The sequence below is a fragment of the Embiotoca jacksoni genome, unplaced genomic scaffold (genome assembly GCF_022577435.1).
Source record: "Embiotoca jacksoni isolate LCO1_2020_lvr unplaced genomic scaffold, fEmbJac1.0.p SCAF_19, whole genome shotgun sequence".
In the NCBI taxonomy this organism is placed as follows: Eukaryota; Metazoa; Chordata; class Actinopteri; family Embiotocidae; genus Embiotoca; species Embiotoca jacksoni.
This window is the reverse complement of record NW_027185329.1, coordinates 1718122-1745541: the sequence shown is the minus strand read 5'-3', so window position 1 is coordinate 1745541 and position 27420 is coordinate 1718122. Positions and strand designations below refer to the sequence as shown.

The 27420-nt window shown below is 43.4% G+C and overlaps 1 protein-coding gene across 3 annotated transcripts in view; it reads left to right on the top strand.

Annotated features, from left to right (window-relative positions):
• nos1apa (nitric oxide synthase 1 (neuronal) adaptor protein a) overlaps nucleotides 1-27420 on the top strand; it is a 143004-nt gene that overhangs the window by 90739 nt on the left and 24845 nt on the right. For 2 of the 3 annotated variants that reach the window (XR_011178401.1, XM_069152981.1), the window contains exons 7-10: nucleotides 136-386; nucleotides 11656-11817; nucleotides 23582-23747; nucleotides 25789-25959. Coding sequence is in view for 2 of the 3 variants with exons in the window: in XM_069152981.1 (XP_069009082.1) it covers nucleotides 136-386; nucleotides 11656-11817; nucleotides 23582-23747; nucleotides 25789-25959 (750 nt within the window). In the remaining variant the exon portion in view is untranslated. The remainder of the gene's footprint in view (nucleotides 1-135; nucleotides 387-11655; nucleotides 11818-23581; nucleotides 23748-25788; nucleotides 25960-27420) is intronic. The other variant, XM_069152982.1, reaches the window with a different exon arrangement.

Genomic DNA, 27420 nt, shown 5'->3' with positions numbered 1-27420 from the left:
GACCTGTACTGGATGACGTTTCTCACCTGGTTTCCTGTGTGTCCGTCCCATGTGTGCGTGTCGTACATGTTCATGCCTACATGTGTGTGCGTGTCGTACATGTTCATGCCCACATGTGTGTGTGTGTGCGTGCAGGCGTGCGTGCTTATCCACCTGTGTGTGTGTGTACTTTCCTCGGCTCAGCTCGGGAGCTGACGGGCGCTGAGCAAACGGCGACCGTCGCCGAGGAGACCGACATCGACGCGGAGGAGTCCAACCAGCCGCCGTCGGCGGCGTCGGAGGAGGAGGAGGAGCAGGAGGAGGAGGAGGAGCTAAACGTCAACAGAGGAGTGACCGATCTGGACGCCACGGCCAAGACTCCCGAACTCAACCACTCGGAAAACAAGGTACAACGAACCCTTTTTTTTGTAATTTATTTTTTTTTTTTTTAAAGTTTGATTTAAATACACAGAACGTGCCGGTGTTAAAGTCATCGAATGAAGCTGACGTCGAGTCCGCGGTGTTTGTTTTGCGTCTGCAGCAGCGCTGGCCGAGCGGCAGAGGAACCGTTGTTTGCCGGCGTTTTGCCGCACATGCAGGGGTGTGATTGTGTTTTTGATGGAGGGCGACGGCGTGACGAGCCGATGTTTATTACCTTACTCCTTTTGGCTCGGGACCCCGAGGGCGCTGCATCACGTTGGCAACAACGGCGTCCCGTAATCATTTTATTATGTCGTTATTGTTTTATTGCCTCCCGCGGCCGGGCTCTGCTGACGGAGGGGAGATCGGCGACTGGACCAGGACAGAAGAGAAAGAGGCTCCATTTGTTGCTTTGTGACCCTATAAAAATCCTTTTAATTCCTATTGCCACATTAATGTGAGATATTTTGTATGTTTGTTTATTTTATTGCAGCATTTAACCTCCATTTACAAGCCATGTGGAGAATGGTTACTTTTTTTTTTATCGGTTTAAGATGCAGATTTTGGTCTAAAATTCACTCCCTCCAGAACATTATTAAAGACGTACTAACGGACGAAGTTTATTCGACGGCAACCGAGGAGTGATTAACACTTACTTTGAATAATGTTTTGGTTAAATACCGATAAAGTCAACTGGAAGTTTAAAAAAAAGAAAAGTATTTAACGAAATACACAATCTTTTCTTCGCAAAGTCTTTCTGATGGCGTCGAGGTCACATTATTTTTATAGAGCAATTACATTTCTTCCAAATACATTTGCCTCTAAATGTGATATATGAAAGTGTTTTGTAGGAAATGAGCTGATTCGTGGACGTCTCTGAGCTGACAGGGTTTCCAGACTGTCAGCTGTGGGCTACAGGTGGGCGGAGCCAAACGAGCTCAGCTCATCACATGCACCAGAAGAAGTTTAGTTTTGAACATTTCTTTATGTTCTCTTTCACCTTGCCCCCCCAAAAAAAGTGTTAAAAAAAAACCTTTTGCATGAGAAGCCCTGATGTGTAGTTAACTCTGGGTAATGAGGTACCTCCTCCGGCGCTCTCAGTTAACGGTAAATAATTAAACGGACAAAGCTGCGCGGCAACCCCTCAAGGCCGGAGTTGATCCTCCTCGTCGGGACCCAGAAGAGAAGGTTTTGTCGAACGCGCTCCTCGAACTTGCCCCGCGAAGACTCCCCGGGACGAGACCTGTGGATCCGAAGTGTCCCGGAGTGAACAGAACCGGGCTGTTGGGCTGTTGAACGCCCCCATTAACGTCGGAGTTATGAGACCTTTCATTACGGCGCCTGATTGAAAGCAACGCGCCGTGAAATCACTGAAACAACCAGCTCGCAGCTCTGACCTCTATTCTCAGGTCGCCGGAGGAGGTGTGTGTGTGTGTGTGTGTGTGTGTGTGTGTGTGTGTGTGTGTGTGTGTGTGTGTGTGTGTGTGTGTGTGTGCGTGTGTGACAGTCTGTCTGCTTTAGTGTGTGCATGTACTGACTGTATCTATGCTTTTCTTTTTTTTTTTCCTCGACGCATTTCATCAATCTTACCCGCTTGACAGATTAAATGGGAATGCGCCGGGACAAGTGGAGGGGGGGGGGGGGGGGGGGTGAAGAGGGGGGTAACGGTGAATAAGATGTGTGTGTGTGTGTGTGTGTGTGTGTGTGTGTGTGTGTGTGTGTGTGTGTGTGTGTGTGTGTGTGAGTCTCCCGAGCCTTTATGTTAGTACCCACGTGCATGCATTTTAGTTTTACCACACAACTGAGTGTGTGTATATAAATATACGACCCCCGACCCCCTCCCCCCCGACCCCCCCCTCTGCCCTCCCCGAGCAGCAGGATTTGATGCACTACAGGGTTTCTCTGGAAGCTCATGAAAGGGAAAGTGGCCCGTGAATGTTAAAGTTCATTCTCCTCCTGTCAGCTCCCGTTAGACTGACAAATCCCTCAGCGCGCCGCGTTCAAGCGATCCCAAAGGACTCGGAGAGCACGCATCAATCCTTCCTTGGGCTTTGTGTGTGTGTGTGTGTGTGTGTGTGTGTGTGTGTGTGTGTGTGTGTGTGTGTGTGTGTGGAGTTGAGTCAGAACGTTTAGTTCAAAACGACAAAAAAAAAAAAAAAGAGTATTACTACGAGGCAAATTGGAACAACAGGCAGAAGTCACAGTTTAGAGATAAGTGCATTTTACACGTTTAAAGAGGCCGCGCTTGTTTTGTTTGTCGCTGTGTGTTTTTGGCTCGTCGAATGTTTCGGTGAAAGGTTTTAAGCGCTGCCGCAGAAACGAACAACAAAAGAACCGATCCGACGGAGCGTGACTCCAAAAAAAATATCAAATCAGAAAACACCTTTTCTGACAACGAGTTTTTCTTTTTTCAAGCTCCCGTTCAGACTTAAGAGATAAAAGCAACAGGGTTTTTTTTTTTTTTTTTTTACGTCTAAGTGTGTGTGTGTGTGTGTGTGTGTGTGTGTGTGTGTGTGTGTGTGTGTGTGTGTGTGTGCGCGCTGTCAAGTGATGCTGTACAACAAACGCTTTGATAAGGGTTTTTTCTTTTGCCTCCGGCCGGCTCTCAGATGCTGTCAGGCAGGTGTAAGCACTCTGATCTATGAGTGTAGCGCTACGGGCGGCCAGCTCTCCACCAGCAGCACACTCTTTTTCTTTTTTTCTTCTCACAATCACCTTCATTAATATGCCTCAATTGTTTCAGACCTTAAGCGGCCCCTGACATCACCGGGTTAGCCGTCGGTCAGACTCTCTTGTTTGATCTGACTCTTTTCCTTCTCGTGGGAAAGTCACAGAGTTCAGTTAAAGGCTGGACGTCCTGATTTATTTTTTTGTATTCCTTCTTGCAACAACGGATGAAGTTCGGCGGCAAATAATGAAAAAAAATAATGAAAGACGTGGTTTTGCACATGTGGGCGTATTTCTTTTTTTTAGCTCGTGGCTTCAATCGTCCCGTGTATCCGGTATGAAGTTCACACTCTTAGCCGAAGTCAGTCTTTTGGAGAATATGTTTACATCCAGTGTAAATTCATATCTGGAAATCTATGAAACGTCAGTTACGTCAGTGGAGCTCTAATTTATTTTTTATTCTATTCATGTCACGATGATGGTTTGTTAAATTCTCACTAAAGTTGACATGCCGATGCGATCACTGGACGTTTCAATCGATTTGTGCTTGTACATTTTTTTGGGGTCAGTCAGCTCGTTTCACAAATCGTGAATTGTTTCCATTTAATTGGGATTCATATTCGACCACCCGCCATCATTTCCTCCAAAAAACTGTCGGGATGATCTCGGTTTTTAACACCAACGTAGAAACATCTGCTGCTGAGCGTCGAAGCCGAGTCGTCGCTTTCATTCAGCGAGAGTGTAAACACCACGAAAGCTGTTTTCACACATCTGATTACTCACCTTCTGTAGCCTCGGGACGAGGGTGTGATGACATGACGACTTGTATGGGAAGGAGGGACGAAAAGTTGAAATGTAATCTGGATTTTCTATGTAAAGTTTCAGAACTGTAGGAAAATGTATTAAATCATTCGCCTCCAGAAAACATCTTGATATTTCAAGAGAACATTTTTGAGAGCCAAAGCATGTAATACACCCCTAATGAGAAAGCAAAGGTCAGCAATTTTTTTTTTTAACTAACATAAGTAACATACATGCATAAGGTAACTTATTTATCTTACGTAACGTTACTTATGTGTGAAGTCGTGTTGACTTTTAAGTCGTAAAAACGCCGTTGCTAGGCAATTTGCAATGTGGACGGCGTCTAGAAGCCACATAGGCTAACAACTTGGCAAGCCAACGGGGCGTAATGCAATTCAATATTTTCCTCAGACGTAGGCTATTTGTTATCTACATTATAAAGACATATTCTACGTGACTAAAATTATAATATATTAGCTCAACATCCATAAATGACCTTCTGACATTTCTGTACACGTCAGAAAACACCTTGAACTTGCAACGGCGTAAATAACCACAAGAGGGCGCCGTTCATACGGACTCTTCTCGCGTGCGCGGTAAATACGACCCCGTTTGAACGCAGCATGAGATCGTTTACCTAAAAGCTAACTAAAGAGCGACCGAGTCACATTTAAGTGAAACCACGTTATGTCTCGGTGGTCGGCGGTCCAGAGTCTCCCTCGATTCTCCGTCCTTTAAACTCACCACCTCCCAAAAACACACTCGGGCCTTTTCTCCGTCTGTTTCCTCTGCAGCCTTACGGGACTGAGACTTATCTTTTCAATACTCCAAACACACACACACACACACACACACACACACACACACACACACACACACACACAAGCAGGCGCTGAAAATGCATCCTCTCGACTTTCCAACTGACGGCACACTCAATGGGGTTTTGTGAAGCCGTCTCTTGACCCATTTATATTGGAGGCACCAACTCCTGAGGTTGTTTCCCTTGATAGCCTTGCAGTTTAACGATTTGATTTCTCAGCAAAAGTGTGTGTGTGTGTGTGTGTGTGTGTGTGTGTGTGTGTGTGTGTGTGTGTGTGTGTGTGTGTCCAAACTTGTAAAGCTATGATAGCATTTAAGTCTGCTAACCACCAAGGACTGACAAGGCCAGTAGCCTTTTTTTTTTTCTTTTTTTTGGGGGGGGGGGGGGGTTGGGGAGGGATTCCTTGTTGTGACGTACTGTATTTTAATCCTCGTTATTAATGCTTCCACACACATAATCTTTTAATGTTGTGGTATGTTGACCCCGGTTTCTTCCCATGTAGGAGTTGCTCATGGGAATGTTCTCCTGCGATCGCTTCACTTTTCTCTCCGTTAGCCTTCATTTTTGCGCTGACATTCAATAATCGTTTTCCCAAAACTGAACCACGTATTGACTGCGAGTACGTTTCCGCAGCCCAACAAATACGCTCGACTATTAACCTTCATCGCCTTAAAGCTTTACACCCCCCCCTCCACCCCTCGAACATTTCAGTTACAGATCCACACTTAAATCTGTGGGTGGAAATGTGAACTCTCGGGATGGGAGGAAATCTTGGCATGTCTATAAGCTATAAAAAAAAAATACCAGGATGAATGTAGGACTGTAGGACTACTCCACCAATCCCAATCTCATTTTCTTTCACGAGGAGTCCAGCTTGGTCCATCCAGGTCCGAATAGTCGCCTTACCCAAATCATGTTTTAATTAAGGGCCCGCAGCCCCTCGGTTTTAATTCTGTGCAGCACTTCGGTCAACTCTCATCATCTTCAAATGTCTCCTATAATTAAACTCATTTAACTTGACTTTTAAACCTCTGTAGTAAATTGCATCCACTTTGCTTTCCTGGTCTGAGTCAGTAACTGATTAAACAGCTCGACTCAAAACCAACAAAGCTTTGATTCCCGCCGCTTTAAGTAGAGGGACATGAAAATGATACCTGCCGCAATGAGACGGCATTATTAGAGTAATGAGGGAAACCATTAGGAAACAAGAAATGTTGTTTAATTTAGCTTTGACAACGGCGGCCGTGTTGAAACAGCATCAAAGGCAGCTCAGATAAATATTGAGAACACCAAGGGCACAGAAGTCCTCAAATACTTCACACAGGTGCAGATATTCACTAACAAGCTCTGAGTCGAGCTTCCAGACTTAAAACAAAAGAACATCTGATGTTGAAATTGAAAGCGGTCAATGGAAATTGGAAAGGAAATGAAAAGCTGTTCCCTGAAAGGAAACAAAACTACATTGTGTCCTTTTTTATAGGTGGCGGCAGATTGTTGGTCAGCTTTGTCCGGTGGGTCGGAAATGCGGCCAGAAAACGTGTCCAAAGACAAAGAGGCGCTTTCTTTTGATGTGAATGGTTTTCTTTCGTTTGCTGAAATGTACCGCTTTTCAAATTATTGCGTACAGTTCGTTTTTTCCCAGATGAAAGAGACAGGAAAAGAACTTTGATCCCGTGTGGGCTATATAATCATCGCTGAAACCCAACGTGGGCTCTAATTATATCGTGGTTGTAATTGAACAGGTGAAGGACGGTGTTCTCCTGGCGCTCTCTTTCTCCTCTGTGTCATCGTCTGTGTTTGTAGATCTCGCTCTAAACGCGGGTAAACAAAAAGCACGTGTCAGCTTTTTTTTTGGTGACATCACTTCTCAGACCTGAAACATGTATTTATTGATGTCCATTATTAAAGGGAAACTCAATGATTCCAGTCTGTTGTGTACCCCCCCGCCCCCCAAATAACTGGATAAACATCACAAAAGACACGTATTTCCACTACTAAAGCAATAACCCGACGGCTGAGGTATCAACAGAATTGTCAAAGTACCAGGATGCTTTTTTTTTTTTCTGTTAAAATCTGTTTAAAAATCAGTTATTCATGTATCCTGCATATACAAAAGTCCCAAAGCTATAAACCCCTGGACAAAATAAATAAAAAGTGGTTATTGGTGATAACTAGAGTTCTATGAGTACGTTCATATTTCTTTCAGTTCGTATTTTGTTTCTTTCCCGAGACGACGGGACTCAAACCTGATGAATTAAATCTGTAGCAACAGATTTGTGGCCTAAAAAGGCAACGTGTTATGATTACATTATCATTATGCGAGCTACTATCACAGAGTCAAACATAGGAGAGGAGTATTTTATTTCCTGATTTATTCATGGAACAGGAAATCACTTGACGTGTAATGATTCAATCTGTCGGCGGTGAAGGAAGCCAGAACCAGCTAACCTCTCGGTGTTTTGTAACCTGTTACGAAACACAGCTGTAGGATAGAAGAAGTAAAGACTTCCTTCATCCCTCGTCATCTATCTTTATCTTCCTTTCTGTGTCACTTTTCCACTAAAAACCCTCTTTTTCTGCCTCGTTTTTTTGTTTTTTTTTCTCTCCCCTGTCTTTCAATGAGGATAACTAGAGGCTGAAAAAGATAAAGGAAGACTGCTGCTGCCTGCTAACAACTTGTATTAGCATGTGTGTGTGAGCATTAGACGGTAATAGCAGAGTTTCCCCCTGGCGGACGACTCCAACAGCTATCGTGAGGAATTTCGCTGGTAGGCTGTTTCTCTGCGAGCTTTTTTATTTTTTTATTTTTAAAACTCCCCTGTCGAGTTTGAATATTCACCGCGCCCGTCTTGTGTAATTGACTTTTACTCCGGCAAACAAGTTGGATTGTTGTGTCTCATTTTGTACAGTAAACATAGTTACCGAGGGACCTGAAAACTGTTTGAACATGCCGGCTCCTGCTGAAACAAACTGAGGAAGACTGAAAAGTTAGTTAACTCATTTCAGAAGACGACCAAAAAAGAAACGGTGGATTTTAAATGGATGGATTTTCAACTTTCGTATTTCTCGTCCCAATTTAACATCCTTTACGACAGTTTTTCATGGGCTGCAACCCTTCCGAGCTCGGTCACTCTTTTTATTTTTTTCTCAGTTGCACTCCGGGCGTCATGCAGTTTCTGAGAATAATTTGGCATCCAATCTTCATAGCTGTTTGGTCCCACTTATGCTGTGGCATTTTTTTTCACTTATAGAAAGTGGCTCAAAGGGATGCTATAATTACAGGTCAAAATGAAGTGACATATTTCAGGGAAGAAAAAAAAAAATCTGTTTGGCCCAGAAGGAGAACATATCTTACTGTTTCTTTGCTTGCTTTTTTATATATATATATATATATATATTGGTAGCTTATTTAAAGTGTTTTTAAAAGACAATTTTTGTGACAAACAAGAGCAAAACTTCCTCAAAGGGAACTCAAAGCAATGAACTCTCGAAATCCTTTTTGTCACTTCGGTTAAATTTGACCTTCTTTGTACAATTGTAAATTGCTGCCCACATTCCTGATGTGTTCAACAAGTCGAATGAATAAAGTGAAGACCTTCGCTCTGGGCTGATTGTTTTTGAGGCAGCTAGCGTCCGAGACTCTCTGTTGTGCACGAAACAGGGGGGGGATATTTATTTTATTTTTTTTCTACACCGTGAATTCGTCCCACAGGGTCAGACTGTCAACACCGAGTTCTACTGGGACTTTCTGGGGGGGAAACTTTCATCCCAAACGACCTGAAAGGGGAAAGCTCGTCTGCTCGCGCCACGTTAAAAAACATTGGAGTTTCTTGCCTGGAGCAACGCAATCTGCGCTTGTCGTCTCCACCATCAGTTCTTCTCTTCTATCTCTATGCTGTCCTTTTCTCTCTCTGCTCTCCGCCCACCTCTGAGCCTGGTTCTGTCGGAGGTTTCTTCCTGTTAAGAGGGAGTTTTTCCTTCCCTCTGTTGGAGGTTTTTTTCCCTCCTAGGTTATGTGGGAATTGTTGAATTGTTGGGTTAAGTGCCATGAAATAACCTGTGTTGTGATTTGCCGCTATATAAATAAAATTGAATTGAATCGTCTCTGGCTGCGCCAGACAAGCTTTATTAAGAGCTTTAGGACATAACCGGAGCTCAAAGAGGATAAAGCTGCCAGTGGGCTTTTTCAGATCCACTTGTCGGATGGTTGAATAGCTTCAGTCCTTTTTCTCCAACTCTGCGGATGTTGACGGGTGATTTTTTTTTTTCTTACCACAGCGTATTGCAATAAAGTGCTTCAAGGTTAAACTGTGACTCTTTGTTGTACGTGATGGGAGAAAAAAGATAGCAAGGGTCATTTTTTTTTTCTTTTTCTTTCGGGGGTGAATATGTTGAAAACGACTGCACACGAGGATGAGATTTCTCTCCCAGCTGCGTTATGTCTTTTTCCTGCTGCTGACAGGCTGTTTATGTCTTTCTCTTCCTCTGTAATCGGGAAGAGTTTCAAACAAACCAGACAAACACGTCATCGTCGTTCCTCCCGTTCACTCGTGCAGGTTTCTCTGTTCGCTCGAGGAACACTTTCAAAGCGACCGGTTTCACGACCTCGACGTGGCGGCGGGTTTGTTCGGATGTCAACTTATTGTCAAAAATAAGAAAAACTAAAAAAAAATGTGAAGGATGTTTCTGTTCTTGAAGAAGCGCTTAAGCAGAAATCCTGTTTTAATGTGAACCTGGATGTTTCTGACGAGGCGTACACACACACACACACACACACACACACACACACACACACACACACACACACACACACACACACACACACACACAGACAGACAGACTCAAGAGACTTCTGCTTTGCTATTCATTCCATGATGGCACCCAGCAGCCTGTCAGCTTGGATAATTTCCTCTCATTAACCTAAAAGATCTGTCTCAGACAGGCCATCAGTCATATATTCCTCTCATGCCGAGTGCGTCTGGTGTGTGTGTGTGTGTGTGTGTGTGTGTGTGTGTGTGTGTGTGTGTGTGTGTGTGTGTGTGTGTGTGTGTGTGTGTGTGTGACATTGTCTGTGTCGGTGCTTAAGGAGTTACGTTGTTAGTCACTTTGAAGAACCAGCTGTCGAACTGTTCGCGATTTTGTGTCGTTTGGATTCAGTCAGCGACGTGCGAAATACTTAAAAAATACTTTAAAAAATATATTTTAGTATGTACTGCAGGTACCTTTAACAAGTATGTACTGGTGCGTGCAGTATGCGTACAACTGGGACACACTACTGTGTGCACCTTGAACTTTGAGCCTCTTGGCCGTTAGCAGTTAAAGGAAAAAGGATGCGATTTGGAAGGAATTCGCTTCTTCCAGAAAAAGATTTAGTACGTCACAAAACTTAGTATGTTAAACGTAGGGTGCCAAAAGTACCAGGATGTTCTCCTACATCCGGGTCGCATCTTGCAATCTTTTTCTGGCATCCTGAACAGTATGTTGAGTATTGAGCTCCGATAGTAAAGTGAAATTCAAGGAAATCAGGGCACGTTTCTTTTATTTTCGACAATTTATCCTGATAAACAGATTCAGCTTAAAAAAAACAAAAAACATGCCTTCCATCGCTGACACCCACATTCAGTTTTACACACACAGCGTTCAGTATTGAAGCCAGAAAAGTTCTTTATCTTTCCAAGACACGTGTCCAGATGTGAGACTCGAAAGGACTCGGGTAATCTCTTTCACCTGTGGGACTCCACATGACTCCTCCACTCTGTGTCAGTGGTTTGATGGATGGCTTCAGGGCATCACATGTATTGGAGGTCTCTCGTGCACCTTTCACCGGTCCTTTCGGCTCCGAGGAGGCAATTAGGCGGAGAAAATGTGGCCTGTGTGTGTGTGTGTGTGTGTGTGTGTGTGTGTGTGTGTGTGTGTGTGTGTGTGTGTGTGTGTGTGTGTGTGTGTGTGTGTGTTCCCGCTATATTCCTGTAAAGTTTGACTGTCCATTTTCAGACCAGCACGGCGTTTTAAATATAATATTTGTATATATTATTATTCTTTTTGTAATTTCGCCAGATCGGACGTAATCATTTCCCCCTCGAATACTAACGATGCCGATGGAATCTTCAAAAAACGAACTGTTTTTGACTGGTTGACTGACGGGAGGAGGCACAATGTGTGACTGGTTACTAAAGCATTGAAACGATTAGCATGCTTCATGGTGGCGGATGAAGGGAGAACCGAATCCCAGAGCTCATTATTGCCAGAGTTGAGTGTTTCTGTGCCGCTGATCTGCATTCTCGGGCTGCGCCACTCACTCCACACTGGTACGACTAATCAGCAGCTCTGCATTTCAAATTCAGATTCTTGTTTTAATGATGACTTGTTCTCTAAGGCATTTTATCAATGCTATCGCTTGTCCTGATTATATTTATTTATTCATCAGTAATTTCAGTTTTTTTCTGAGTATTTGCAAACTCACGAGCCCGCCGTAGAAGTTTTTTTTTTTTACTATTTAATCAAAAGAAAAGTTTTTGAATGATCACAAAATATACGTGTTATTTTGTTTTGGATGTTATTAAGACCATCTGATTGGAAACACAACAATACTACGCCCCGTCCACCGATAGCCGTGACCTGACTGCACCACAGGCCTGTCAATCAAACAGACACGGCGCCCAAAAACACGTCATATTTTCTAATTAATTAGCGATTGTTTTCAGATGGACCTCCAGAAAACTAATAAGAAGGAGCGACTTTAGCTTGCAATGAAATAACTCGTGTAGAAATTTTATTGACTTAGAATTTCATGAGAGAAGTTGAATGGGAGTCTATGGAGGCTTTGTGGAGCCGACCTCTAGTGGCCGTCGGTGGTATTGCAGCTTAAGGCACACCCTCATTTTTCAGACCCGGGAGCTACGTCCGCTATTAAACACAGTCTATGTTGTCCTGACCCTCATCTCTTCTCTTTTCTCCCCGCTTTCCAGCCTTCAGAGGAGGCCTCTCTGATGCTGGCCAGCCCCAGGATGCTGCTCCCGGCGTCGGGCACGCTGCCGCCCGGCGCCCCCTTGTCTGTCCACCACCAGATCCAGCTGCTCCAGCAGCAGCTCCAGCAGCAACAGCAGCAGACGCAAGTGGCCGTGGCGCAGGTGCGTTCGCCAAAACACACACTTCCAGCCAAACAGATTAGAAAAAGGCCGACGATCTGGGAATTACCTGGAACGCCTTGTTGTCTTTGAGTGTTAGAAACCCCCAAAAAATGATTTCATGCTTGCATTTTATTTGCTGATTGACGGCCACGTCGCGGTCCAATTGGAGTAATCCGTTCATCTGAACCGGTACTACCTTCTGCAGATGTAAAGCCCTCATCGTGAAGTATTTCTGCCCTCGTTTGACTGACTCGCGTGAGCGGTTGTGGGTGAATGATATCTGCGATGAAATGTGTTTATGTTCATGAGCGTTTCAGTTTCCTGCACTGTAAACTGTAAATCTTCCCGCGTCGGAGCATAAAGCACACGTGCCGCTGTTAAATTACATCTCAGCCCAGTTCGGTGCGTGCGCACGGACGTGATGATCATTACCATAATGAGTGGCACTTAAACCTTTAAGAGCGTACAGTACGTTGCGTTGCCTTGGGAACTGTTCTTCATCTCTGCAATTACCCTGTTTAATTTGAAGTCAATAGAACAATGACGGCGGCTTCGTGCTCATCGGCTCGGTCGCGAATGGCCTCGTTTCTTTGGCACCTTTTTAACTTCACCGTAGTTTAATTTCATTTTAAATTGACAGATTTGAAACAGAGACGGTGAACCGTAAACGTAACGGTCTTCCTTCCTCCTCCCCCATCCTCCTCTTGAGCATAAATATTACAGCCGTAGATCGTAAGACGTTTGACAGAGAAAATAATGAATGACTGACACCTTTAGTTGGACCCAGACATATCCTGTTAATGCCACACAAACCTGCTGCACTGCTAGCTGTGAGAAGTCCTTGTGGATTAGTGTAATCTTATTGTGAAGGTTCCAGAATATAAAATAAGACCAGCAGAGTCTTGAAGCGTCACCAAAAAATACGTACACCGTTTACACTTTCAAAATATAGAAATACAAAATAAAGGATGGGCTAGTGAATTTTGAATATACGCCAAAGTGTTGAATCCAAATCAATATAACGGTGTACTTTCACAGAGTTTATGTTAAAGTAAACAAAAGTACTTTTTATTTAGAGAAAATGTGACACACAGCTTTCGAAAAAACTATTTAAAAAAAAAAAATAAAAAACAACACAGGCAGCTCGAGCTCGTTTCATTTCTTGTGTGAAATAATTAGCCGACTCTGAACACACTTGCAAAAAAAAGGAAGAGTTGGAAGTACTCAAAGTGAAGGAGATCAAAAAGTACCAGGAGCATCACAACACACACACACACACACACGCACACACACACTCACACTCACACTCACACACACACACTCACTCACTTTGCCTCGGGACCTAAAAGTGTCCCGGACCGTTAAATACTGACACCGTGTTCCTGATTAAACCGTCTGTTCGCTCTGAACTCAGCCGTCCCCGTCGTCTCCGTCGGAAACCGCCGCTGCCGAACGCAACCGACGGGTCACACGTTCAGACTTTTCGAGCGTGGCCGCACATAAACGCCGTTAATTATACGGCGGTGAAGCCCGAGGTCGCCGCCCGCCGGTGTTCATTTCATTTAATGATTCAGAACCGCTCCGGCGCATGAAAGGGAAGTATCCTCACCTAATGTTTCAAACGACGTGGTCTCGTCCGACCTCGGCTCCTTCACCATTTAGCAAAGGTTTCCCCGCTGATCGTAAGTTGTCTGATTTGCTGGAACAGTTCGCTTCCACACAAGAATCTGAATTAGTTTCCACCGACTCTCCAGTTTCTGTTTTCTTTTTCTCCTTCGGGGTGTCTGGTCGTCTGATGTTTTGTCGACCATCTTCAATTATTGTCCGAATGATTAATCGCTCAGTAGACAGAAAAGTAATGTAATATTTAACCATGTGAGTCTCTGGTGCTCAACCTGAGGCTGTGGACTCTACAGGGTGAAGAGGAGGAGGGGGGGGGGGGGGGGGTACAAGACGAAGATGAGGTGTCCGCGGCGTAATTCATGCGAGTTGAAGGCCGAAAATAAAACAATAGATCTTTTTCATGTGAGATCCTGGAAAGATTTACGTCTTCAGGCCTCCGACGATGGGATGAAACAATCTGAGGGAGTTTTTCACACGCTGCGGGACACGCTGCCTGCGCTGGTGTGTGTGTGTGTGTGTGTGTGTGTGTGTGTGTGTGTGTGTGTGTGTGTGTGTGTGTGTGTGAGTGTGTGTGTGTGTACACACGCAGAGTTTCCCATCGATAACGGGCATCTGTAAACGAATGTTTGAGGTCAAACAAGTAAAGAAAAACCCTGTTTACCCTCGTTCAAGGCACAAAACACCCATTTGCTAGACACACACAGACTCACACACACACACACACACACACACACACACATACACACACACACAGAAAGACAGCGTATCACAAAAAAAAAACTGCCTTTCACCTGTTAAATAGACTTTTTTTCCACACTTTAAAATGAATAATTTAGATATTTAATTAAACCCCTGCATTGGGTTTCTGCTGGGATTATAAGCATACGTTTATAAATGCAAATTTGCCCGACACCGTCTCCAAAAAAGCTAAAAAAAAATAAATACATTTTATATTAGTATTTTTGAAGATGTCACGTGACCCAAAAATGAACTTCGGTTTGCTTCACTGTTCAGGCTGCAGTTCCCAAAATATTACCGGTCCAAGGTTTTTTGGAGAGACTCAGAAAACACACACACACACACACACACACACACACACACACACACACACACACACGAGCTACTTCATCGGTGCACTGAAGGTAATCTCGTGGGGATCGACCAGATTTAATGATGGAGAGTTTATTAACAGAGGGAATAATCTGTGCTGTTTGCGGCCGTGACAAAACCAAAATGAAGAAATATCTGTGGTCCATCTCGCTTTTCTTCTTCCTCACTCCGCCAGAACAAAACTGTTCCTGACAGGTGAGAGTAAACCTGCCCGAGGCTACTTCTAACCAGCGTTAATGAGGGAGGAGAGCTAACTCCAGCGCTGAAGGTCAGACGGTTCAAAAAAACAAAAAAAGAGTCGTTCTGCTCAGACAACGCAATGAAGGAAGAGAAGGATTGCACACACATTAGGTGTCTAATGTCTGAAAATGTGTGTAAATGTCTTTATTTGTGTGTATTTCATGTTCCAAAGCTTGTTTACTGCCTCGAAACTAAACGTCTTCCCGCTGCGTCTTAAACCGGAGCGTGAAATCTTTTTTTTCTTTCTTTTTTTTCTCATTTCTGGATTTGCACAAAAAGGATTTGTTGAAAACATTTCACCGGATGATAAAGTAAACCTACTAAGTTGTGTTTGCGGCAAATGTTGCTGTTGGTATCTGAAACAGCAGCTTCCCCCCGCCGGTTTTTACAAAAGCTGTCAGACTCGACACGTAAACGTTGTCAAAACAACAGAACTGTGATAAACATTAAAGACAATAAAAAAAAAAAAAAAAAAAAACATAAAACTGAAGGAATATGAATTTTGCTGTCCTAAATACATAAAAACAAAAACAAAAAAACGCCAAGGACTTCAATTGTCAGCTGTTTTTTAGAAGTTACTGACACATTGTTTTTGAAAAGAAAAACACCTTTTTTTTTTTCCCCCAGTGATATCTACACGATGGTTTTATGTCCGCCTGTTTTTTTTCCCAGATGTTTGTCCACGAGGACGTGTTCTTTTGTTTTGTGTCTCGGGTGAGTCGACCTCGTTAAATTCGCTGCATCAGTCAGAAAGTGATTCACGGCTTCAGTGAACGAGGCTCTGCTTCATATCTCTTCTTTTACATCACATTTCATTTATCTGACTCTTTTATCCAAAGCGACTTACAATAAGTGCATTTCAACCACGAGGGTACAAATTCAGAACAGCAACAATCAAGAAAGTACGATTTTCTTCAAGATAGCCGAGCTTCAAAGTGCTATCAGTAAGTGCCACTTTAAGCGCTATTATTCAAGGTGAAGTCTGAAGAGGTGTGTTTTTAGTTTGCGGCGGAAGATGTTCAGAGTTTCTTCTGTCCTGACGTCGTCGGGGAGCTCATTCCAGCATTTAGGAGCCGGGACAGCAAACAGTCGTGATTTTGTAAAGTGTTCAGCTCAGTGAGGGAGCCACAAGCCGATTCTTAAATCTATTTTTCTGTCCAGATGGGCGACGAATTAAAGAGGGGAAAAATGAAGAGTAGGTGTATTAGGAAGGTGTTGGTCCATTTTTTTTTTTGTAGTCTGCGCTCAAATTGCATTTCCTTGTCTGCTGTGAGAAATCTGACGACATGACAAAAAAAATCAGCAGATTCATCCGTGATAAAAAAAAAATTTAAAAATCAAATAATCGTAGCTGTAATTTCCCTTTCCATTTGTCACCTGCCCGCACTTTACAAATCTCAGCTTCACGATGTCAACAGCTGCGTATGCAAAGCGATGTATGAAAGCAACCAGGTCAGAGTTTCCCGGTCCTGCTTGTGATGGAAAGAAATTACCATAAGAGATGAAGCCGGGGGATTTTGTTTTGTCGCCCAACCGGGGAACCGGTAAAATATCCTCGTCGTTGAACCCTGCCGCGGAGCCTGAGCAGAGGTCGCCGTAAATGGAGGTAAATTAGCGACCGGGCCAACGCTAATCACAGCTCGCTGAGAGATGAGTGGAAGTGGAGATGTTTAATGAAGTCTCCAAATTGAGGAAGCACATCGGTTATCCTGTCTCCAAATGAAAACCTCGCTCTGCAGCTGCTGCTCCGTCTCCGCTTCATGGAATTTGACCTCTTCGTCTTTTGCAGCTCGGTTACTGATCTTCCCCTCAGTCCTTTCTTACTTATGCAAAGTATGAGAGGGGGGTGGGGGGTGGGGGTATTTGAAACGTCTTTCTATCCCTTCCTGCCATCTTCCTTTCATCCTCCTTTCATTTTTTTTTTTTGCCTCCTTCTCTCCCTCCATCATTCCTCAATGTGTCAATCTGTCCTTCATGAAATCCTTTTTTTTTTTTCCATCTTCCTTCTTTGCTCTGACACACTTCCGTCCTTCCATTCGGTCTCAGTACGTTTCGTACATCCCATTATCGCTCGCTCCCTTTTCTCCCACGCCGTCGCGCCGCTCTTTTTCCGGTTTCCTCTCTCTCACCTCATCGAGCGCTCTCTCGGCCATTTTACACACATTACAAGTAGAAGTGCATTTCTTACCGTTTCCTTATTTCGCTGCAACCAGCAAAAAGATCATTTTCCTTGTTCAGTCTTTTTTTTTTTTTTTTTTTTTTTTAATTCTTTTCTTCCCCTCCAAAAAAAAATTAGATAAAAAAAAAAAAAAAAAAAAGAAGCAAAAGAGCCACTGTTGGAGGCTTTTCAAACACTTCCACTTCAAAGGGGACCCGGCGTGGGCAGGCAATGCAATGACGATAATCCCGTGTGAAGAGTACATCCTCGTGCAACCAATCCCGTGGAGTCACAGTGCACAACCAACAGGCCTAATCCCTTTACGCCGCCAAATGGGGGAGTCGCCGTTTCTCAATCATGTCTGAAATGGAATCATTTAAACAGCTTTTATCTTCCAGTTTCCGCCATGTCTATATGTATATATACATATATATATATTTTTACAAGATTAGGAGGAAATCCACGAGGTCCTGGTTCTTCTCATGTTCTGGTTTTTGTTTCGGCTCTTCGGTTTGGCAGAGCGCTTCCCGGTCCTACCGCAGCAGATCGTTGGTGCGGCAGATTTCTGTTGGAGTTTCTACATGCGACTCTTAACTCTTCTTCAGAAAAGGCCTGTCGGTTTTTTCACCACTCTTCCAACCAACGCTTCCTTCTTTTTTCTCTACGTTGTGTAGAGCTGGCTATTGGTAAAAACAAATTGGGACCAATTGGCACCAATAACTTGACTTCTTTACTGCTTCCTTAATGGTAGTTTTTTCCAATACCAATCTTATCAAATCCGTTTTAAGAAAGAGAAAATGTATGCCTCACACGCAAGCAATCACTGGACGCTACAATTTACCGATGTTCCCTAAACGCCTCATATGCTATCGGTAGACACGAGATAGCCTGAAACACCCTCGTGAGACAGGACTCAAAAATGAGTTGGAAATGAGACGTAATGATAGATTGACTTAAAACAGTGAAATTGTTGTAGAGTATAGTAAGTGCTGTGGCTCATTGACTCGAGTACTGAGATGTACTTCACATTAAACTGAGAAAAAAATGACCAGTTATGAAAACGTGACAAAGTGGAATTCGCCGAGGTGTCAACATTTAGCTAAATACAAACCGAAGCAAGTCGGTGCGAGTATCGAAATTCATTCACAACCCTACTAATATGTAAAGAGTATAAATTCTTAGTAAAAACTAAAACTTCAAAGTTTTGCATGCAGAGCATTTACTTTACTTTATTATCTTTCCACAGACGAGTCGGTGAGCTTTGTACGCGTCGAGTGAAGTGAATCCCGGATGCGTGAAAACAGAGAAGAAAAACCGACAACCTTAATTTCTTACATTTTATGTTAATGTCAGTTCATTCCTGATGTTTTTTTTTTTGCTTTGGTTAGACTGAAACATGCTCGGTGGAGAAATGTTTCTAACTGTTGAGAGAGAAGGATTCGGTGAGATGAAAACTGTCCTTGGACGGCCGCTCCGCTGGGAGACACTTTTGAACAATGGAAGCAATAAAAAAAAAAAAAAGAGAGACATGCCGCCGTCTAATTAGCGCTTTGACGAGTCATTTCGGCTCCTTCAATTTCACGAGGCTCAGATAAGAGAGCAGGAAAACGCCGGGCGGCGGCAGGTTTTTACCACCGAGGGGACCGACGCAGCGCAACAAAGTGGTGCACCTTTTAATTGGCTCTTTGTCTTGGTTCGACTTAAAATAAAAGGTTTTAGTTCCTCTCTCTTTAAGTTTGAAAAGGAACAGCGACTTCATTGTCTCCGAACTAGTGAGTCGTGGCCTGAACTGCCTTACTGGCTGATTGTGTCCCTTCTTTGGATATTTGGACCTTATTTGTTCATTTATTTCAATGTAGAGCAGTTAAACACAGCTGGAAACAGCTGTTCTCCTGCAGCTGAGAAATCGGAGAATGTCTTTTTTGTTTTTTTGCATTTTTGCAAATCAGCAATTAAGGCTGATTTTTCCATCCGACGTGTGCGTTTTACCACCTGATTACACTTTAATCACCGTAATAAGCCTCCTGTGTGTTCGGTCCACAAAAAACACGCCATTACAGAGGAATGAGATGGCGTTTATCTCGATGCCGATCCTGCTGCAGCACTGTGGTACAAATAAATTGGATTAATTTGGAAAATGGAGTTGTGACGACACCCATAATACTGCAGAACATGATAAACACCCTGGCAGCACAACGACAGACCTCTCGCTCTCCTTTTCCTCCAACAGAAATGCTTTACTTTCCTCCAGTTCACTTCTATTCTTTTACACTATTATGATTACATGCTGCAAAACTCCTGAGAATACAGAATTGAGAATAGAGAGCCAATTATTCTCTAATTAAACTTGGTAGTTTAATCAATGCCGACACATTTTCTTTTGACTTGAAGGACATCAATCGAAGCGATAACATCAATAATGAAACAATACGTGTGGATAAAAAAAAAGGTCAAATTATAATCAAAACAAAAAAGGATGATCTGTTTAAATGAAACAAAAGGCAGCGCTGAATATGATATTTATTCGTGGGTTAATCAGTTCATTTATTTAAAGTGTAGAAATAACAAAGTCTCAATGTACTTTACCAAGAACACATTAACCAGAATAGTTAATAGAATAATAAGAGATAAACTAAAACAACCACATGGAAGAAAAAAATCTGCATACGGTGGAGCACGAAAGTATAAAAATCGAATGAGATGAGCACATAAAAACATCACTGTAAAAAATCCACGGTGAAATAACATGCAATAGATTGTTGAAGCAGCATTGAGTGATGTTGCAGTTCAGGTGCAACACTGGAAAGTAAATGGGAGGAAAATAGACGTACAAAAGGAAATAATAATGGAGGTCCGGCCGTAATAACTTGCAGCGTATTATCTTCCATCATCGATTTTTTTTTTTTTTTTCATTCGGTGTTTACTGTTTACTTCATCTCAAGGACCAGATTGTGTTTCTCCGTAATGAAAAAACTGAATTCAACCTCGTCTCAGAAGGAGCCACTTTCAGCCTCCTTTTCATCAGATATTAGACAACGAAGGTCTAACTTTTTAAGGATTGTTTTATTTGATTTGATTTTTTTTCCCCCTGCAGTTGCTTAATCTCATCTTTATGTCCACACCTGGAATCATTCGCTGTCCTTTTAGCGGCCGCCGCAGCTCGGCGAGACATTCAGCGCGGACGGCGTCGGGACGAATGTGACAGTCCAAGGCCTCGGTACGAACCGGAGAGGGAGTCAGTAAGAAGTCACCGGCGTGGGCGAGTCGAGCTCGGGGTTCCCCGTCTCGCTGTGAATTACAGCAGCGAAGTCGTCATCGGGGTGTCAGTGTTTACAAATGAGGTCTGCGGAGGCCCGAGAAGCATCTGGAATCACCTCGGTTTGTTGTGAGCTACAAGGATAATGGAAGGACATGATGGGAGGAGGAGGAGGAGGAGGAAGGAGGAAGGAAAGGAGGCTGGGAATTTTGACTCCATCATGTGTCTCTCTGCCCCAGCGGCTCCTCATTAGAGCGATGAGGGAGGGACGAGGTTTCATCAGAGAAAAACACTGATAACAGCCGTTAGTCCGCCAGAGAAAAGTAGGAGGGAGGAATAAATGGAGGAGAAACACACCGGTTAGAAAAAAAAAAAAAAAAAAAAAAGGAGACATTAAAGGCAAGGCAAGTTTATTTGTAGAGCACATTTCAACAACAAGGCCATTCAAAGTGCTTCACGTAAAACCATTAAAAGCATCAAAACATCAGGCAAAGGAAAAGCAATTGAGAACATTGATCGAAACATTAAAAACAGTCATTAAAACATTAATAAACAAGCTACAAATAGAATGAAAGTTGCAGTGCAGTTTAAGAAATAAAATGCAGTCATAAAATGCAGAAATGCAGGAAATTGATCAACATCCTTGAGTCTGGTTCAATTGAAGGCAGCAAACAGAAAAGTTCATTCTTAAAGAAGAATGACAAACAGCAGATTGCGGATGGATAGCACGCTTCTAGTTTTAACAACAGAAGAAGTCAAATAGAAGACGCTTGATTTCAATGAAACGATCCTCTCACAACTAAATATTTCCAAAAAAAGATTAATGCAAACTTTAAAATTCATAAAGAGAAAATTGTTGCAACATAGAAGCGTTTTTGATGTTATAGTCCAATAAAAGTCGGTGTTGTAATAATAATAATAATAATAATAATAATAACAATAATCTTATTTCTACAGCGCTTTACAAAAACAAGTGACAAAGTTGCACAAATAATAAAATCCACAAAAATGTAAGTTAGTCAAATACAACATAAACATTTAACTCGAGCACAAAAACACGCAGCACATAAACAACATACAAAACCATAGAATGAGCTATTCTGGACAGTTTTCACAGTTTTACAGAGTTTTTTTTTCCGCTGTGGTTTTCACAGCATCAGTGTTTCAGGATGCTGAAGTGTCCTTGTCGTGTTGTTTCCGATCCAATTACGGTTTGTTTTGTCGTTTTCTATTCGTGCCTCCTTTGATATGTGTCGCCATTGACGTCAGGAGCCGAGAGTCCTCCGTGCTGCCACGGTAACGAGCGCTTTGTGGCCACGTCGGGCTCAAACCAGAGAGTCATTACGAGTTTCAATGACTCGATGCTCCACACGAGTCCCCTGTGTTTTCACATCGCTCTGAAAAAAAACAAAAAAAACAAAAACACTCACCGAAGCTCGGTCGGCCTTTCAAAACCAGCGGCCTTCTCGTTTAGAGCCACTTGATGAAGTTATTTATATGTACGGAGTAAAAGGCAGAGAAATACTTCGTCAACACTCGGGAGTTTTGTCTTCTTTTTTGGTTCTTTTATCTGTAGCCTCTGTGTTTGTCCCTCGAGAGCTCCTGCACGACCCGTTCGAACTCGGTTATGATCAGTTACAACCCAAAACTCGAGGCCGTCGAGCCGTACGAGGATCACGATTGCTCTGCATGGACCTCGATGCGACTAAAGGAAAAGACCATTTTCACAAATAGTAACATGTACTCCGGGTCACTGGATTCAAAGTACGTTTCTTTCGCTTTGCCGTTTGGACGGCCGACATCCGGAGCTCAGGGTGGGCCGTGTTCAAACTCCGGGGTTGAGCCTGATCAAATTATCGCGAGCAGCGCCGCCTCTCCTGTCAGAAAATCATTAATAACCGGTCTCGTTCGACACGTCGGGCTTTTTCCTCTGAACCGCTTGTGTGATTTAAAAACCTTGAGAATTTTTCTCCTTTGAAATTGTTGAAAGCAATTATGCGCCGAGGATGGGAGATGGCTGAATGGGGTGGGAGGTGGGGCCACTAACATTTGATTTGGAGAGTACTTTGAAGTTAAAACGGGGGAGAGACTGTGTGTGTGTGTGTGTGTGTGTGTGTGTGTGTGTGTGTGTGTGTGTGTGTGTGTGTGTGTGTGTGTGTGTGTGTGTGTGTGTGTGTGTCTTTCTCCCCTTCCTCCCCTTTCATATAAATGATTCAAAGAGTAAAAAAGAAGTTTTCGCCTTTCATTCTCAAATTGAAATGGAGTCTTCGCTTTAATCCGGCGGACTACAGCAGACTGTGGCATTGAGGTTACGTGAGGATCAGAGCTGCCACTGGAGCTCTGCTAGTCCTCCAATAAAAGATTATAAAGCTGCGGTAATTGCAGTGCAGAGATATTTTTTACATTTTGTGTTAATACAATTTAGATAATGTAGAAAGATGAAATATCAGAAAATTGAGACAAAGAAAAGATTATTTTGAAATTGTCAGTTAGTCCGTTGATTGGTTAATCAACGAATCATTTTGTTTACAATATGTCTGAAAATTGTAAAAAAAAAAATGACCGTCACGATTTCCATGAACCGGCAGTAGAAGTATTTAGGTCCTTCGCGTAAGTAAAAGAACGAATACCGTACAGTGTAAATAATCCTGCATAAATAAACCTTATTCAAGTAAACGTGTGTCAGTATCATCAGCAAAATGTTCTAACGTTTTAAAAGTAACAGTGAGCAGTAAATGCTTCCTGTCAGTTTTTTTACTTCATCCCCATATCCCGTAAAAGTTTGGACGTTGTGTAAAATGTAAAAAAAAAACAAAAAAAACAATGCGACGATTTGCAAATCCCGTAAACCCACATTTACTTTAAAATAGACCAAAGACAACTACGACAAAGGAGACTCTGAACTGTTGAGCAGTTGAAATCCTATACCGGGCCAGAATGGGACTACATTTCACTTTCAAAACTCCAGCAACTGTTTCCCTCAGTTCCCAAACAGTTACAGAGTATTGTTAAAACAACGGGGTGGTAAACATGCCCCCCCCCCCCCCGTCCTGGGATTAGCTGCAAAGTGACCGCGTATTATTACAGAGCTATTCGAAGCCCGTAGCTGAACTTTTTCTTAAAGAAAAAAAAAAAAAAAAAAAAAAAGGAACGAAAGAACGAGGACTTCGAAAACTTCACCGCTGAGTTGGGTCGAGGCCTTCGAGTGGAGTCGGATGTGGTGAATCTCGGTGTTCAGGAAAACATTTGGATACGTCTGTTTACAGTTTGACTCACCGCTGAGCATCTGTTTCTCTGTTTTCCTCTTCCTCCCTGCTCCCCCTCCTCCTCCTCTTCCTCCCTCCTCCTCCTCCTCCTCCTCCGTCCTCCCGGCGCAGGTCCATCTCCTGAAGGACCAGCTGAGTGCGGAGGCCACGGCTCGGCTGGAGGCCCAGGCTCGAGTCCACCAGCTGCTGCTGCAGAACAAAGACCTGCTGCAGCACATCTCGCTGCTGGTGAAACAGATCCAGGAGCTGGAGACCAAGATGTGCGGACCAAACTCCAGTGAGTACATTTCTCAAAAAAAGGCTCGTACACACACACACGTACTTCATTGTACACGTATTTATACACTTTCTGACCGTGTAAAAAGTACCCGCACGTGCATCTGCAGTATGTTCAGCTGCAGAGACGCAGTCTTTTTAAGAAACTCCTGGAGATCCACTTTCTCCACTGTCCCTTATTACTCATCTAATTTCACTATCTGTTCACAAGAATTGAAGCCACCAACATATGATACAAAAACGTGTACAAGCAACACGTCAACAGCAATGTCAGCTCATTTAAAATGTCTATATATTGTACAGACTTTTAAATTATTAACAGCTGTCATAAAATACGACGTTAACAGCTCATTTTTATTTATACAAGACGTAACAAATATTAAAAGAGGAACAAAATAAACGTCAAACTAACATGGCTGCTTCTCAGGAAAGAGAAACTCCTGAAATAATCTACTAAGGAAATAATACAAGCTTCACTGACTCAGCAATAAATGGGATGGACAGTAGAAAAGTGCTGAGCGGGCCAAAGGTGCTGCGACAGAACAATCTAACGTAAAATAGAAAGTTAAGACGTGACGCAGGCAGAAAAAAAAAAGATAATTAAGCATCTCACACGGTAACAGTTGGAGACTTTTCACGGGACGGAGCAAACAGACACACAAAGACGTGGAGACATTGAGTTTGTGGACCCGTCCTCTCCGTCAGCAGCTTCACACGTTTTACTTTTTTTTTTTTCCAAATCTGTTCTTCATCTTCTCAGACCGACAAATCTTCTCGCCGTCCAAATGTCACCCCGCGAGAGACGATCTGTTATCAGCCGACGTTTCAGACGCTCGGAGGAGGAAAAGAAAATCTCTCGTTATCGCCTCTTTAAATACCAAAACGCGCGAAATATATCCGCTCAGCGATAAGCATCGCGAACTTCCGCGCCACATAGACTAAAGAGAAGGAAACGTTGCATAGACTGTTTATAAAAGTGGACGTAGCTTCCGTGTCTGAAAAATGAGGCCAATGCGGAAGTGTTTTAAGCTGCAATACCAGCGAGTGCCACTAGAGGTCGGCTCCAAAAAGCCTCCGGCTCCATAGACTCCCATTCAACTTCTCTCATCAAATCCAAAGTGAATAAAATGTGTCCATCAGTTATCTCGGTGTTGTTAGCTAAAGTCACTCCTTCTTATTAGTTTTCTGGAGGTCCATCTGAAAATAATCCCTCATTCATTAGAAAATAAGCCTCAAAAAGCCGCTCGGCCCTCCTCCCCTCCAGCTCGTCCAAATATGGTCACTTCCTGCTTCCGAACCTGCTCCGAACTAGCAAAGATGGCGCCGGCCAAAATCCGAACTCGAGTCTCAATGACGGCCATTCACAAACCAACAGGGTTTTTTTAAGATGTGAGAAATTAAAAAAAAAAAAGGTCGTCGGTTAAACCAGAAGAGGAGTCGTTGCCGTGGCGATGTTGCTTCTTGCAAATTTTCTGAATGTCCCATAATGGAGAATTTCAAATCATCTCGACGTAAACCTTTGGTCTGAATTATTATTAAAGGAATCTCTTTACGATCAGCATCTTGCTTTTTTGCAAGTACCACTTTTGTAACTTTCCTGTAACTCGACTCCTCGTATTTTCCCCACGGCATCCTCCCGTTTTTATTTCCAACGGATCGGCAGCAGATTATAAATCAGGTGTCGTGTGAGCGCTTTCTGTCGGCGTTTGATAGATGCCGTTGTTTCCGTCGACTCCACGTCTGTTTTTTGTTTTTTTAGAAACCCGATCCCGACTCCAGCTGAAGGAATCACAAACTCCTCATCTTTCATGTTTGTTTAGGGGTTCGCCGTTTGATATGAGAGGACGGGAGCGCTTCTTTCATGTCTCGCCGAGCGGCTGATGATGAAATGCTTCGAAACGTGTTGGTTCTTCTTTCTGCATACCTTGAAGGAGAACTCACCGATCCACCGGCTGACTTCCTGATCTATATCTGGTGTCGGGTTGAACTTTCGAAGGTGGCGCAAGACATTTGATGTCTCTTCTTCTGTCTCCTCTCCTCAGTGGGCTCCCAGGACAGTTTGCTGGAGATCACGTTCCGGTCCACGTTGCCGGCGGTGATCTGCGACCCCACGACGCCCAAACCGGACGTGTCGGCCCTCAACCTGCCGGCGCTCGGCGACGGCACCGTCAACGCCTTCTCGTCGTCCAACGGGACTCTGGGAAGCCCGCTAGGTAGGGACACCTGTCGGCTCAAACTGGAGCGTTTCCGTTTCCTCCCGGGACCCCCGGGGCCTCCGCCTCCTCGACTCCCCTCGCCTCCCCCGTCGCTCGAGGCGGAGATAAAAGCCCAGGAGGCGTTCGGGGGCGCGGCGAAGCTGCTGTCGTCCCGCGACGTCAAATCTCTGGGCTGCCTGGGCTTCGCCAGGTTTCGCGAGTCGGGCATCGCCTCGGAGTACGAGTCGAACACGGACGACAGCGACGACGAGGAGGAGGAGGAGGAGGAGGACGAGGGAGGGCAGGAGATGGAGATCTTTGGCTGGGGGGCCGATGAGGAGACGGTGAGGCTGCTCAACGTTCTCAACAGACAGGGAACTCCTGACTGTCTGGGGGATGAAATCGCGGTGTAACACGCTAACCCGTCCCCCAGGAACGGAGAAGCCTCGACCTGGTTTGCGACTGCTACGTAGGACTGAAACACGCAGAGGACTTCAGTCAGATGTGCACAATTACATTATATACAGAGCAGACGTGAACACAGCAGGTAACTTAATGGGCCGCTGTTTTTAGACAACAGACCGCACACCTCTGATTTTTATTTGCACTTTGATATACGCAGACCTTAAGGTGCTTTCAGCTCGAACGTGAAGCGAATTTTTGAAAGCAAACGAGTCGAAACCCCGAGCGCGACGTTTCCCGCGCCACAACGCAGCGTCGTCTGCAAATGGGCCGATCGATTTAATCTTAAGATTAAACAGCTGCTTAAATTCCTTATTTGGAATAAGACCTCGGTGTTGTCAGCAACTATTCAAACAGATGTTAATTATTAAACGTTACATTATAAAAACAGTCAAACAAAGTTATTTGGATGGAAATGAGGTTCAATGAGCTCCTTGTTGCCGCTAGTCTATTTATTTATTTCCCCTCTGATAGGTTGCTACGGTTACTTTCCATTCATTGAGTTGCTTTTTCAACATTTCTAATTATTATGGATGTACGTAATGGATTTTTTTTTTTTTTTTTTTTTTTTTTATGATATGCAGATATTTTCCAACTCTTTTGATCAATTTCTAATACAATTACATGCAGATTTTTTTTCCCACCCAATCAAAGAGAACATTAATTATCTCCTGCAGGGGAATTAACGTGTGATTATGTTTACTCAGATGCAGACATAAAATACAATGCTTTTTGGAAAATTACTTCAACTTGTTTACGTAAAACATAACATATGGGTTGTTGTTTTTTGTCAAGTTTCGAGTATTCGGGCACAATTAAAGCATCATTTTAATCTTCAGAAATCTTCTTTCTGGGCCGCTGCCTATATTTTAATTTGAAAGCCTTTATCAGCAAAAAAACAAACAAACAAAAAAACCATGCTGATATTATCGTGCATCTCTTGCTGTTATGTTTCCCGGATCCGCAGCTACGATTTTCAATTCGAGCCAAAGATTCCTTCAAATCTTTAGGACGCCG